Source organism: Rhineura floridana, chromosome 2, assembly GCF_030035675.1.
Source record: "Rhineura floridana isolate rRhiFlo1 chromosome 2, rRhiFlo1.hap2, whole genome shotgun sequence".
Classification (NCBI taxonomy): domain Eukaryota; kingdom Metazoa; phylum Chordata; class Lepidosauria; order Squamata; family Rhineuridae; genus Rhineura; species Rhineura floridana.
This window is the reverse complement of record NC_084481.1, coordinates 112,407,831-112,422,624: the sequence shown is the minus strand read 5'-3', so window position 1 is coordinate 112,422,624 and position 14,794 is coordinate 112,407,831. Positions and strand designations below refer to the sequence as shown.

The 14,794-nt window shown below is 42.3% G+C and overlaps 1 protein-coding gene across 1 annotated transcript in view; it reads left to right on the top strand.

The window, feature by feature from the left end:
• Window positions 1-14,794, top strand: part of TRPM5 (transient receptor potential cation channel subfamily M member 5) — a 58,525-nt gene that overhangs the window by 38,130 nt on the left and 5,601 nt on the right. The window contains exons 16-22 of the mRNA XM_061612770.1: window positions 3,535-3,793; window positions 4,671-4,789; window positions 4,910-5,042; window positions 5,637-5,811; window positions 6,622-6,790; window positions 9,436-9,614; window positions 10,249-10,381. Of these exons, the coding sequence (XP_061468754.1) occupies window positions 3,535-3,793; window positions 4,671-4,789; window positions 4,910-5,042; window positions 5,637-5,811; window positions 6,622-6,790; window positions 9,436-9,614; window positions 10,249-10,381 (1,167 nt within the window). The remainder of the gene's footprint in view (window positions 1-3,534; window positions 3,794-4,670; window positions 4,790-4,909; window positions 5,043-5,636; window positions 5,812-6,621; window positions 6,791-9,435; window positions 9,615-10,248; window positions 10,382-14,794) is intronic.

The following is a 14,794-nucleotide window of genomic DNA, read 5'->3' as shown; positions in this document are numbered from 1 at the left end:
GCATTCCCAACAGATAGCTGTCCAGCTGCCTCTTGAATGCCTCCAATGTCAGAGAGCCCACTACCTCTCTAGGTAATTGGTTCCATTGTCATATGGCTCTAACAGTTAGGAATTTTTTCCTGATGTCCAGTCGAAATCTGGCTTCCTGCAACTTGAGCCCATTATTCCGTGTCCTGCACTCTGCGACAATCGAGAAGAGATCCTGGCCCTCCTCTACACAAAGTTAATGCAACTTGAGTGGTTTAACTGGAGATTTAACTGGATTAAGATCTCCCATATCTGTGACTCTGAGTAGGTTGAGTTTAGTTACCTATTAACTATATCAGAAGTATTTCAATTAAACTAAGAAGGCAGCCTTTCCAATAGGACAATTTTGTGTTTTATGGGAAAACCTGCCTTCTTCAATTTTGCAGCATTCAACACAGAAATTCATACAAAATATTCAGTTGTCATCTCTGAAACAGAAATACTTTCCATTTTATTCCTTTAGCCCAGGAATGAGGAAGCTATAGTTCTCCAGAAGTTGTTGGACCACAACTCCTATTAGCTTCAGACAGCATAGCCAATAGTCAAGGATACTGGGGGTTGTAGTCCAGCAAGATATGGAGAGCCACAGGTGCCCCACCCCTGGCATTAACGCTTTTAACTCCATCTTATTATGAATTATTGAGGGGGTTCATCTCTTTGTTAAGAGTCATAGGATTACAGAAACCCTTCTTTGAAGGTATGGAGAGGGGAACCCAAGGAACACCTGGAGAGAGATCCCTACATAGAATCATAGAATAGTAGAGTTGGAAGGGGCCTACAAGGCCATCGAGTCCAACCCCCTGCTCAATGCAGGAATCCAAATCAAAGCATATGCGACAGATGGCTGTCCAGCTGCCTCTTGAATGCCTCCAGTGTCAGAGAGCCCACTACCTCTCTAGGTAATTGGTTCCATTGTTGTATGGCTCTAACAGTTAGGATTTTTCCTGATGTCCAGTCGAAATCTGGCTTCCTGAAACTTGAGTCCATCATTCCGTGTCCTGCACTCTTGGACAATCGAGAAGAGATCCCGGTCCTCCTCTATGTGACAATCTTTCATGTACTTGAAGAGTAGTGCTAACATATCTCCCCTCAGTCTTCTCTTCTCCAGGCTGAACATGCCCAGTTATTTCAGTCTCTCCTCATAGGGCTTTGTTTCCAGTCCCCTGATCATCCTTGTTGCCCTCCTCTGAACCTGTTCCAGTTTGTCTACATCCTTCTTGAAGTGCGGAGACCAGAACTGGATGCAGTATTCAAGATGAGGCCTAACCAGTGCTGAATAGAGGGAAACTAATACTTCATGTGATTTGGAAACTATACTTCTGTTAATGCAGCCTAATATAGCATTTGCCTTTTTTGCAGCCACAACACACTGTTGGCTCATATTCAGCTTGTGATCATCGACAATTCCAAGATCCTTCTCACATGTCGTATTGCTGAGCCAAGTATCCCCCATCTTATAACTGTGCATTTGGTTTCTTTTTCCTAAGTGTTGAACTTTGCATTTATCCCTGTTGAATTTCATTCTGTTGTTTTCAGCCCAATGCTCCAGCCTATCAAGGTCCCTTTGAATTTTGTTTCTGTCTTCCATGGTATTAGCTATGCCCCCCCAATTTTGTATAATCTGCAAATTTGATAAGCATGCTCTCTACCTCCTCATCTGGCTCCTCTTCTCCTTGAGCAGTTTCCATCCCAGCTGGTTGATGTAAGAAAAATCTGAGATCTGCTGACTCAGTTTGTTTTTCTTCTCCCTTTTTGCCTTTCTGTTGTTTCTTTTATATAGTAAGCCTGAGTGCAGGGCCTATTCTTGTTTTATTATTTGTTTAGTTGTAAATCACATAGATAGCATTTTTGGTTGAAGAGTGGGGTTAAAAATGTGAATAATTATGCTTGGGGGTATGATAGGTGATAGACAGTTTAGATGTAAATTATATGGCCATGAGAGTGGCTGTGTACTATAGCCAACATGAATTTTTCACAATCCGCCATGTTAAATTGAAAATACCCCTCATGCCATTCTGCTGCTTCCCATAAGCTCATTTCAAAACAAAATCTTACAAGATTTATAGTCCTGATCTCAGAAACGTTTGCTTAACAACCTCGTAAGTTTTCATGACGATACACAAAATACTCAGAGGGAATCCAGACTTTAAAGTTTGAAATGCAAGTAAAAAAATCAAGACCCCTGTTGGACTTTTTTCTTTCAGTGGTCTCATAATTTGATGTCAACGCATTGATGTAAGAACTAGTAGACATTGTCATAACATTAGGAAAGTACTGATGGTTATTGTATTGTTACTGAAAGCTGATGCTGTTGCTTTTTAATAATGTTAATATTTTGTTATTTAATTTTTGCAAAATTTATTGTTCTTTTCTGATGTGTATTTTGTATTTGTGTTTATTTTTTGTGAGCCACCTTGAGGGCCTTTTTGGCCAAACGGTAGCATAGAAACAAACCGTAACATAACATTATACAGCCACAAGAGTGGATTTTTCACATTCTGCAATGTTAAATTGAAAATACCCTCCATGCCATTCTCAGAAGCTCATCTCAAAACTTATAGTCCTGAACTCAGAAACGCTTGCTTAACAAGCCTCTCAATTTTCATGGTGATACACAAAACAGTCAGAGAGAATTGAGAGTTCAAAGTGTACAAAGAGAGAGAAAAAAACACCCCTTTTGGACTTTTTTCTGTCAGAGTTCTCATAGTTTGTTGAAATTAATTAAAAAATCAGCCATATTCACAGAATACCTGTAATCTTATTACTGACCTTGCCTCATACTCTAACCTTAATCTTCTGCTGTTTAAAAGTTAAAAAAATGCCTGGCTGATTTTTAATTAATTTAAGAAATTTAGCATTGAAGTTAATAAGGCTGGGCATGCTCACTAAGAATCAACTGTCAGTATTGTAAAAGCCAGACTCACAACTCCTGGACTTGCCTAACTAAGAGGCCACTCCCACACACCTTTATTTCACTTGAGACGGTCATGGCTTCCCTCAGAGACTCCTGGGAAGTGTAGTTTGTGAAGGGTGCTGAGAGGAGACTTATTCCCCTGACAGCTCCAGTGGCCAGAGTGGTTTAACAGTCAGCCATTCTGATTGAAGCTCTTTGAGAGGAACAGGGCATCTCCTTGGAACTCTCAGCACCCTTCACTAACTACACTTCCCAGGATTCTTTGGGAGAAGCCATGACTGTCTGAAATAAAGGTCTGCTCTGGGTGTAGCCAGGGACAGCTTTAGTTTAAATTTGTGTGGGAAGACATGTGCCTGCTGTAGAATGAAAAGGTGCCCCCCCCCGAAAAGCAATGATACTGTTCACAATGTTTTTCTTTTGGAAAGGAAAGGGGCTTCCCCTCTGCCTAGTGCCCATTCATCAAATTTCCTCCCCTCCCCCTCCCTCCTGCCCCTCCCCTAGGTCTCACCTATCCTAAGCATAATTGCACAGGAGTAAATCCCACTGAATTGTTCAGAAATGCAAACCAAACAGTACTTTCTTCTTTCTTCCAGGGGAGATGCCAAATTAGAAGCACATATTATTTCTGAAAATGTAGCACGTGCAACATTTGTGTTTACCCGATGGAAGAAATTCTGGACTGCCCCTGTCACAGTATTTATGGGAAACGTTATCATGTACTTTGCCTTTCTCTTTCTGTTTGCCTATGTCCTCTTAGTAGATTTTAAACCACCCCCGCCGAAAGGTCCATCCATCCAGGAGATTGTTCTTTACTTCTGGGTTTTTACTTTGGTCTTGGAAGAAATCCGACAGGTCAGTAACCTACTATATAGCTCTCAGCTACACTACTAAATCTTACTGGTTGAGGCTGGGAAATCACATCTGCAACACACACATTTGTGTATACACATTTGTGCACATGATCCTCCATCCAGCTAGGGATATGTGTTTGGAAGTCTGCATCAGGGTACATCTGCCCTAATAGGACAGAGGTCTTTTTGGAATATGTATTTTACATTGGATTGGGTGGGGGGAGCTTGAAAGGATCAGACAGGCAGTGCTGGTCTAACTAGGCAGCATTAGTTCCCCTCAAAGCAACAAAAAAGTATTTCCTAAAGCTTCTTCTTGTCAGTTCTACAACTTAGGCCATTTCTAGATTGCTGCTGTTTTGTGGAATTCAGTCACATACTGCTGGCAAATTCTGGTTGCAGAGTTAAAGTACGTTTAGGCTCTTTCACAACAACCCTGTAAAAAACAGATCTTTTTTGCAGTAAGGAAAATGATGGGACTGGAACATCTGGGATAACAATTGTTTGACACAATATTTATATAACCTCCCCACAAACAAATCAGGATGACTGTTCAGTTAGCAAGTTGTCTGGAAATGACCTGCACAATCTTTCTCCTTTGCTAGCCACATTATACCTGCCATTTTTCTCTTACTCTGTCCCTCACTCAAGTAGGCTGTTTGAACTATAGCTAGTCACCACCAGCCATCAATGCCCATTAAAGATGTATATTTAGCTATGAAGATGTATAGAAGCCTAAAGAGAAAGCAATTTCACTTGACACAATGGCATTCTTGTTAACAATACATTTCTAATTCAAATTACTTTTGGAATGTTAAGTTAATGTGACATGTAAGTGCTTAACATAATAGTAACAAATAATAAATGCTGTTAACTTACAGAGTTTTTTCACTGATGAAGATATGAATTTAATGAAAAAAATCAAATTGTATGTAGAAGATAACTGGAACAAGTGTGATATGGTGGCCATCTTTTTGTTCATCATTGGAGTTACCTGCAGGTTTGTAGTTTCAAGAGCTTTATTTATTTATTTAGGGTATATACCATTTCATAAACAAAGTTACTGAAACTGAACTGAGGGAGTCAGCTCATATTTTCTTACGTATTTTGTTTGCCCCAGAATGTTTAGATCAACCTTTCAAGATGGTCGCACAGTACTAGCTATTGATTTTATGGTGTTCACTCTCAGACTCATACATATTTTTGCCATTCATAAACAACTGGGCCCCAAGATCATAATTGTGGAGAGAATGGTAAGTACAGGATTTCACAGACACATGAAAACAAATTGTGCACAGTATTACATAAAACAGCCGATGTGGATAGCAGCAGCAATAGGTTCCTTGCAGACTGCATGGAGTTAAACTCTTGTCAGTAATATTCATTGGGTTACATCATGTCAAGTCTTTACCTGGGTGGGATGTAAATTGTCAAGAAATCATGAGTATGGGTACGTGCAGACTTGCAGTTACACAGTGGCAAATGAAAGGCACTCACATGCATTCTCAAAGGTACATTAGATCCCTAATGGACCTAATGTGGCACACAGGCTGGAAGTTGTAAAAGTAATAAAGTGCCCTCACAACACTTATTGGATTGAACAGAAAGAAAGACACTTGCTCAATATGGAGCTGGCTTGGGACCAGTTTGGTACTACTTCCTACCAATTCACTGAATCGTTATGGCATGCAGGTAACACATAATTGTCCATCCAATCTTGCCCCGATTCAATATAGACATGGTATTTGAGAAGTACTGTCAAATGGACAGTCTCAGGCACAAAATCCCTTAATTACCTCCTACTCTATGTATTGGTTTCTTACTTTAGTTCTGCATTCCTTTTACAGATGAAGGATGTTTTCTTTTTCCTCTTTTTCCTGAGCGTTTGGCTCATTGCCTATGGTGTGACCACACAAGCCTTGCTGCATCCTGATGACAGTCGAGCTGAATGGATCTTCAGAAGGGTGCTCTATCGTCCCTATCTTCACATATTTGGACAGATCCCCCTGGATGAAATAGACTGTAAGTTTAATTAATTGAAATACCTGTTATTGCTGTGGTCTTATGCTTGGATGACAAGAGAAAGCAACTAAGGCATAACCTGCCAGGAACACCTTTTCTACCATGAGAATTGCCCCCAAGCATCGTTGTACTTTAGCTCAACAAATGTTCCTACTACAACTGAGCATTGCTGTATTTTGTACTTTTAAGAACACACATCAGCAGGTGGTCATGTTTATCTCTACACTTGAAAATCTCTGCCTTGTGATTTCTGCATGTTATGTTGAGGTTTATTGTGAAGGAGTAGGCCAGGCTATTAAAAAAATCTGTTCTGTTCCATTTTCCATTCTGTATGCAATGTAGCTCTAAGTAACTCATTCTATCAGCATAAGGATTCCCTCGTGTGTAATGAAACTTTCCCTCTGTGCATGCTCCATATCTGTCCTGGGTTTCTCTCCAACCCTCCAGAGCAGATCTGGGGATGGTGCGGGGAGGGGGGGAGTGCTGTTAGTTGGATCCTGCAGCCTATGTTGCCACATGTCGTTGAACTCCCCTCCCCTTTGCTTAAATTTTGTGCAAAATTCATATATGTTCTTGGTGGGTTGTGTGTTGAGTCAACCATATTGTGGTGCTTGCAGTGCCCTCTTGGTAACTGATGGGATAATCCGGTGTGATAATTCTGGAATGATGAAAATTAAGCATACCTTAAGCAGTGGAACTGCAAAAAAAAAATTGAACAGCAGAAAGCTAGAGAACAGCATGTACAGTGAACAGGTCTAGCAAATGGTAGCTTCCTAAAGGGACAATTAATTTGTTTTTTCTTCACTACAGCATCTCGCATGAATTTTGGAAATTGCACATCCAGTCCAATGGGGAACCTGACGGAGAATGCATTGTTGTGCCCAAATGTCTATGCCAATTGGCTTGTCATAGTCCTCTTAGTCATTTTCCTACTAGTTACAAATGTGCTGCTTATGAATCTCTTGATTGCCATGTTCAGGCAAGTATTACTTCAGCTACTATAAAATGAGGGAAGACAAGAAAATAGAAAGGACCTTTTATTCAACCATAACTGGTTAAATATATGAACGATAAAAGCATGTACATGGATAGGCATTGATGGCTATCTTCATTCTGCATATGCAATCAAAAGAAAATCCCTAGTATACCTAAGCCCCATTGGCACACTAAATGATGTACTTAATTGCCTTTGTTCCACTGGAACTTTGATGTGTCCTGCTTTCTCAGCAGAATAACTGCTAATACAGTCAGTGTTATTCACAAGCCATTTAAAATAGAATAGTTGGGTTGCAGCTGATTTACTCCAGACTGGGCTAGAAAAGATTATTGCTTTCTCTGATTATAACCAGAACATGACAAAGAAAGCAATCTGTTCATTTCTACTGCAGAATTCAGTTCAATATATATAAATTATTTAGAATACATGGGGGGGACTTTTTAAGATAGAAGCTTTCACTTTGCTAAGTGTATATAAAAAGCCTGATGCACCAGGGGCCAGGATAAATAAACATCAACATTATTATCACACTATAAAGATATGATAGTATTTGAATATAATATTAAATATATTTAAAGACAATGGCTTCATACTACCCATGGGCAGAACTTCACCCATGGCACCTTCCTGCTGGAGAAAGCATTTTTTTGAAAGTTCAGCCTTCCTTCTACAGTTCACTGTGCTCCCTGAAAAGCTGTGCTGGTGGTTGAGGAACCTCCAGGACAGTGTGGGAGGTAGCAGGGGGAGGGGAAGACATTGCCTCTTCTGTCCAGCAAGGAACCTCCACGGAATCTTGGTCCCATCCATTAATGGAAGGAAATGTTCCACATATGGAAGGGCAACTCTGATCCAGTCCAGACTGTAAATATTTGAAATTTGCAGTATTTATATTTTTAATAAGAATGCAGATATGTACCTGCTCATTTGTGCATGTGGTCAGACTGGAAGTTACTAATGCTACCCGTGGTGATAATCTATGAATTTAACATTATATTCCCTTGAAGCGAAGGGCCCAGTGCTATTTCTTTACTCTGTGAGAGTCTGGACATTTTGTCTTGGTGAAGCATACCTTTATCATTATACTTATACTGAAGTCCATCAAACACCAGTGAAAGTACCCTCCATGATCTGGGTGCAGCTGACCAAGCAGAACCCCGTGCAGATGAGGGGTATGTGCTCAGTGTGCACACGCACACACAGTGCAGCTCAGTTGATTCACTCTGTTCAACTAATCAGTTGCTTTCAGGTCAGCCATTAGCTCCGGGTGACCGGGAGGAAGCATTATATCCAAGTTGGGAGTCCACTGAATGGCTTGACCTGCTGAGGAACATTGTGCTTACATGACCCTTCCCTCCGTCATTGGGTGGAATGCTTTTCCTTGGTGGACATGAAGCATGTTTTCACCAAGCAAGTGGAAGAAAAGTTAGTCTTGCCTATTGTAAAGCTGAGTGACACCCACTACAAAACTGAAGCAAATACAGGTTAAAGCAGCCTTTCCCAACCTTTGGGTTCCCAGATGTTGCTGGACTACATTTCCCATCATCCCTGACTATTGGCTATGCTGGCTGGGGCTGATGGGAGTTGTAGTCCAACAACATCTGGGGATGCAGCGGTTGGGAAAGCCTGGGTTAAAGTATAGTAATCTGTAGATACTTTAAAACAGTTGTTTCCAACTGCTAAATGTAGGTACTTATACATTTGGATGCATTCTACTGTAAAAGCCACTAAATAATGGTGCTAAAAATGGAAAAAGAGCTGATGAACAAGATATTGGTATTGGGAGATATTTCTTGGTTACTTCTGACTCTTCCTTCTGCCAGATCACTAGGATTTTGAGGGTGTCTGTGTTAGTGGTCCCCCATGGCTCAGATGCATGACTCGTATCTACCAAAAGCCATGGATTTGGTATTCTGGACCCAATTTTGTGAAACTCCCTCCCAGCTGAGATCAGATGAGCCTCTTCCATGTTGAATTTAGGGGTGTGACAAAGGCCTTTCTATTCCAGCAGCCATCATAAGGAAGTTTCCTGCTTTTGATTAATTTACCCGTTTTTCTCATTATATGCTTTTTGTAATTTTTATGTACATCGCTTAGAAACTTTGGTGATTAAGTCGTGTAAAATAGCTTAAATGAATAAATATAACGACCAGAAAATGGTGGCATGGTGCCCTGCATTACAAAGCATATCTGTGCAATATGGCACCATGAAAAACTTACTGCTTTGGAGAATGACAACAAGGGTGTATCTTGACATTGGCTTTGACCAAACTCAATACCCAGACCTTCTAATCAAATCAAAATTCATATTATAAGCAGAATATACAAGAAAATGCAGATTTTATTTTGGCTTCACCAGAATGCAAAATTGTTCACTGTCCGAAGGAAGGTAATTGTGCATGGGTTTTGGCTGAGAAAAAATTGGTACTCTTTTACTTTAATTAGAAAAAACATTAAGGGTGGTATTCATTGCTACTCCTACTCAGAGTAGGCCCATTGACAATGGACATGATGGTTCATCAATATTAATGGGTCTGTAGGACTTAGTTGAATACAACCCTAAGTACTTTATGTATTTGGAAATCTGGATTTTATTAGAGATATGTTAGTGTGACTTTTTTCTTTTCAAGTTACACTTTTCAAGTTGTTCAGGGAAATGCAGACATCTTCTGGAAATTTCAACGTTACAACTTGATTGTGGAATACCATGGCCGGCCTGCATTTGCCCCTCCCTTTATAATTATTGACCACATAAAACTGTTTCTTAGACGGGTCCTTAAGAAGACAGAGCACAAAAAAGAGCATCTAGGTAAGACTATAATCAAAGAGGTCATGATAAGGAGATGTTCAGAACAATCTGAGGGCTGGGCCACATGTGCATGATGATTCACAGATGAACGTGTGTACTGTTTCCAATAAAGAGAATTACATTATAGGTGATGTGAATTGTTAAGAAAGTTTCAGTTTCTGAATAAAGCTACTCTCAAAAATCAATTTTCTGCAACAGCAATTAAATATGCCTTCTAAATAATTAATTTTGAGTTACTAATATATATTTTTAAAGATGCAGATTACTGAAGGAGGTAGCAATCGGCATTAGAGAATACAATGTTGTCTAATTTTTTTTAGCATTACAAAAGTTTGGATTTGAGTGTTAAGAATGGGGAATTGGTATGTTTTATTTACAGTTGCCGCATTCTGTATGATTCCATTCTAATAGATGATTGGAACTATCATCTATTACCTCTCATAGCACCCACCACATCAAGTGGGTATATGAGGTTGCTCCATGACTGATAAAGTGGGCACACATCTTTCAGATGCATTCAGGGTTTTCTAGCTCATGGCCTAGAACTAAAACACACACACACACACACACACACACATGCAACCCTGATACTTAAGCACATTGCGCCTTTTGTTCTATTCTTTATTTCTTGTAGAAAGAGATCTGCCAGGAGGTCTAGATAAAAAAATCATAACCTGGGAAGTGCTACAAAAAGAAAACTACCTGGCAAATCTGGAAACAAAGAAAAAAGAAAGCAGTGAAGAAAGGCTAAAGAAAATGTCAGACAAGTAAGTATATATGGATGAAGACTTCTAAACCTGTGTTTTGATGCTCATTGAAGGCCTAGATGTGAGCATGTGTGTGTTTATTAAGCATGTGAGCATTGACTTGGTTATAAAGCGGGGTGGGTGGTGCTTATTTTCTAACAGAGCATGGAAAGAGGGAGTTAGGAATGGGGGAGAATTTCAATTCAGTTCCCATTTAAAGGTGAGCCTACCTAATTCACACATTCTGAAATACATGAATTGAAACACTACCATCTTTTGAAAGTTGCACTTCTCTGTATTTTGCAGTGCAGTTCTCCAGCCATGTAATGTGTACACAGATGCATATACTAGGGTAAAGTGTGAATAGCTGCAGCACTAGGGGGATTGAAGAAGACCTGCCCTGGGAGTGAGTATCTGAGCATCTGGGTGCTTGCTGCTTGCTCCTGTGGGTTGCTGTCTTTTGAGACAACTGAAGTCCCTGGCAAGTGCTGCAAGGACTGGGACCCCCTGCCTGACCCCTGCTTCAGAGAGAGGCAGCCTCTTGCATCTGCATCTGGCTGGGTCAGAAGGCATAAAAGCCCAGCTGCCCTTGGGGAGCCCCTTAGGGAGTCCCAAGGGCGAGGGAGCTACCCTCTTCTATTTTTTTCAGTCTTTTTTCTAACCAATCTGGAGGAGATTGGTAGTGGGGAGGGTGTATGGCTTATGTGTAGTTCCTGCGCAGGGCGAGAGCCTGTGCAGTGAACTGAATGATAGGAGAAAATTGCTAGATGCCTTCAGAGTGACAGTCTGTAACTGGCAGAAGGCTGGTCCTCCCTAGGTGTGAGATGGGGGGGTGAGTAGATGTGCCCGGTGTGAAAAATATAGAGTGGGTCTTACTGTTCCTAATTCTCGCAGAGGTCTACTGGGATAATTGGCTCAGGTAGGTTTTGTTGGTGGGCTCTTGTTGGGTCCATATCAGATGTTTAGGAGTCTTAGTAAGGAGGGGCATGGGTGATGCCACCCCAATTTCAGTAATCATGGGTAGAGGGAAGTATAGCCATGGGGAGGTGGTGACTTACCATAGAAGATGGGGGCAATGCTATCTACGCCTTGTTCCTTGCTGCCACTCCTCTCATGGAGGGGTTCCTCGTTGCTCATCTGCAGTGCCCACTGGACTGTGTGTGTTGTTGTTTAACGCCAGATTGGTACACAATAAGAACACTCTCATCCATAATTTGATTGTGGATGAAGATGCCGATTTGGTGTGCATTACTGAGACCTGGGTGGGTGAGCTGGGAGGAGTTGATCTGACCCAGCTTTGCCCACCTGGATACAACATCAGCACAGGCTGCAGGGATGGGGGTGAGGAGTTGCTGTGGTCTACAGAACTTCCATCTCTGTCACCAAGAGACCAATCTGTCTTGGAGCTGGCCGTGAGGGCCTCCGCCTGTGGTTGGGCCAAGGAGACAGTAAACTAGGGTTGCTGCTGGTGTACCCTGCTGCCCAGCAACTTCTCTGACTGAGCTGGCTGAGGCCATCTCAGCTGTGGTATTGGAGGAGCCCAGAATGATAGTGCTGGATGATTTCAATGTCCATGCTGAGACTGCCTCTAGCGTTCCAGCTTGGGACTTCATGGCCTCCATGACAACCATGGGGCTGTCTCAAGTTGTCAACAGCCCAACACATACGGCAGGGCACATCCTCAACTTGGTTTTTGCTCCAGATGGAGGAAGGGGTAGTCTGGAGATAGGGGGATGAATGTCACCCCATTGTCATACTCAGACCACTTCCTGGTGAAGTTCAGACTTATGGCTCCGATCCTTCCCTGCAGGGGTGGTGGACAGATTAAGATGGTCTGCCCCCAGAGACTAATGGAATCCACAGGATTCCTGAATGCCCTGGGGGAGTTCCCAGTAGATTGAGCAGATGACCCTGCTGAAGCCTTGTCACGCTGTGGAACAGCGAGGCGCTTAGGGCTCTTGAAATGGTTTCTCCCGAATGCTCTCACCAGCATTGTGGAGCCCGGTCTGCACCTTGGTACACCAGTGAGCTAAGGGCAATGAAACAGGCTGGATGACGGCTAGAGTGCACGTGGCGAAAGACATACTGTGAGGCTGATCGGGCACAAGTAAAACATCATAACCGTGCCTACTGTGTGGTGGTAAGGGCAGCAAAGAAGGCCCACTTCTCTGCCTCCATTGCATCCTCAAGTAGCCGTCCAGTGGAGCTTTTCCTTATCATCAGGGGTCTGTTAATATCAACTCCAGGAAATGGAGTTTAGACCCTTTGGAAGCCCACTGTGAATTGTTGCAATGCACTTTGAAGGTAAAGTTGCTCGCCTCTGTAGCTGTCTTGATGCCCCATCTGCATCTACTGTACTCCCGAATGAGGTGTCCAGTGCAACGTCTGCTGCAACTTCTTGGGAACCGTTTCAGTTTGATGTGGCTTGATGACGTAGACAAGGTGCTTGCGATGATGTGGCCAGCAATGTGTCCTCTTGACCCTTGCCCTTCTTGGCTTATTAAAGCTTGCTGTGGGGGGTTGACCGAGTGGATCCAGGGTGTGGTCAACGCATCATTGCGGGAGGGAGTGGTTCCAGCCACCCTGAAATAGGCGGTGATTTGACCGCTCCTGAAAAAGCCCACTATGGACCATGTCTGCAACAATTACCGACCAGTTGCAAATATCCCCTTCTTAGGGAGGGTGATTGAGGGTTGTGGCGTAGCAATTGCACGTACTCTTGGATGAAACATACTATCTTGACCTATTCCAGTCTGGGTTCAGGCCTGGTTATGGGACTGAATTGGCCTTGGTTGCCCTGATGGATGACCTTTATCGGGAGACGGACAGGGAGAGTGCAACCCTGTTACTCTTAATTGATCTCTCAGTGGCTTTTGATACCACTGACCATGGTATCCTTCTGGGCTGACTTGGTGAGATGGGTATCGGAGGCACCATTTTACAGTGGTTCTGATCCTATCTCCAAGGTCATTTTCAGAGAATAGCATGGGTTGATTGTTTTTTGGGCCCCTGGTAGTTGTGCTGTGGGGTGCCGGAGAGTACCATCTTGTCCCCGATTCTGTTTAACATCTATATGAAGCCCTTGGGAGCGGTCATCAGATTTGGGGCAAGGTGTCAGTAGTACAGTGGTGATACCCAGCTCTATTTCTCTGTAACATCTGAATCAGGAGAGGCCATGCAAGCCCTGGACCACTGCCTGGACTCGGTGGTGGGCTGAATGAGGGCCAATAGAGTCTGAATCCTAGCAAGACAGAGGCGCTGTGGGTTGGTGGCTCCCGAGTTCAGATAATTGGTCAGTTGCCTGCTTTGGGTGGGGTTGTACTCCCTCTGAAAGAACTGGTCCGTTGTCTGGGGGTGCTGCTGGATCCATCTTTGTCACTAGAGGCCCAGGTGACCTCAGTGGCTGGGAGAGCCTTTTACCAGCTTTGGCTGGTAAGACAGCTGCGGCCATTTCTGGACCATGATAGCCTGACCGCTGTTGTCCACGCACCGATAACCTCCAGGCTGGGTTACTATAATGCGCTCTATGTGGGACTGCCCTTGAGGTTGTTCCGGAAGCTGCAGCTGGTGCAAAATGCAGCGGTGAGACTGCTTACTGGGGCAGGGTATCGGCAACATGTCACCCTGCTGCTGAAATAATTGCACTGGCTGCCCATTTTCTACTGGACCGAGTTCAAGGTTCTAGTTTTGGTGTACAAAGCCCTATACAGCTTGGGACCAGGATACCTGAATGACCATCTTATCCCTTTATTTATCATGAGGTCCGTACTGTTCAATATAGAAAACAGACCTTTAGTGTGGTGGCACCTACCCTGTGGAATTCCCTCCCCTTAAATGTTAGACAGGCGCCATGTCTGTTATATTTTCAGCACCTATTGAAGACCTTCCTCTTTCAACAAGCTTGTTAATTTGAGGCCTTATCCCAGTCTGTATCTGTGCTGGAATTGCTCTTTAATATGTTTTTAAACCTTTTTTTAAAAAACCAATATGTTTTTAACCTTTTGTAAAAAAAGATGTGTTGAAACCTTTTTTTTAAAGAAATGTTTTTAAAGATGCTTTGTTTTAATGTATTTTAAAGTCTGTTTTTATAAAGTATTTTTAGTGTTTTTGTTTGCTGCCCTGGGCTCCTGCTGGAGGAAGGGCAGGATATAAATCAAATAATAAATAAATAAATAAAAATTAATATATTCAATTTTACAAACAAAAATGCATTTTATTAGGAGAAATTGCTTTGCAAAAAAAATATATTAGGCAAAATTGCATGCACAACTGTGTATATTAGGAGAAATCAACACCAACATGCTGATGAATTTTCATGAGTACTTTGCTTTTAAAAATTGCAAACTGCTTTCAAAATGTGGAGAACTGAAGACTGGAAAATAGATAAACAGAGAAACCAAATTCACAGATTCCTACATCTCTAATGGAAGTGAA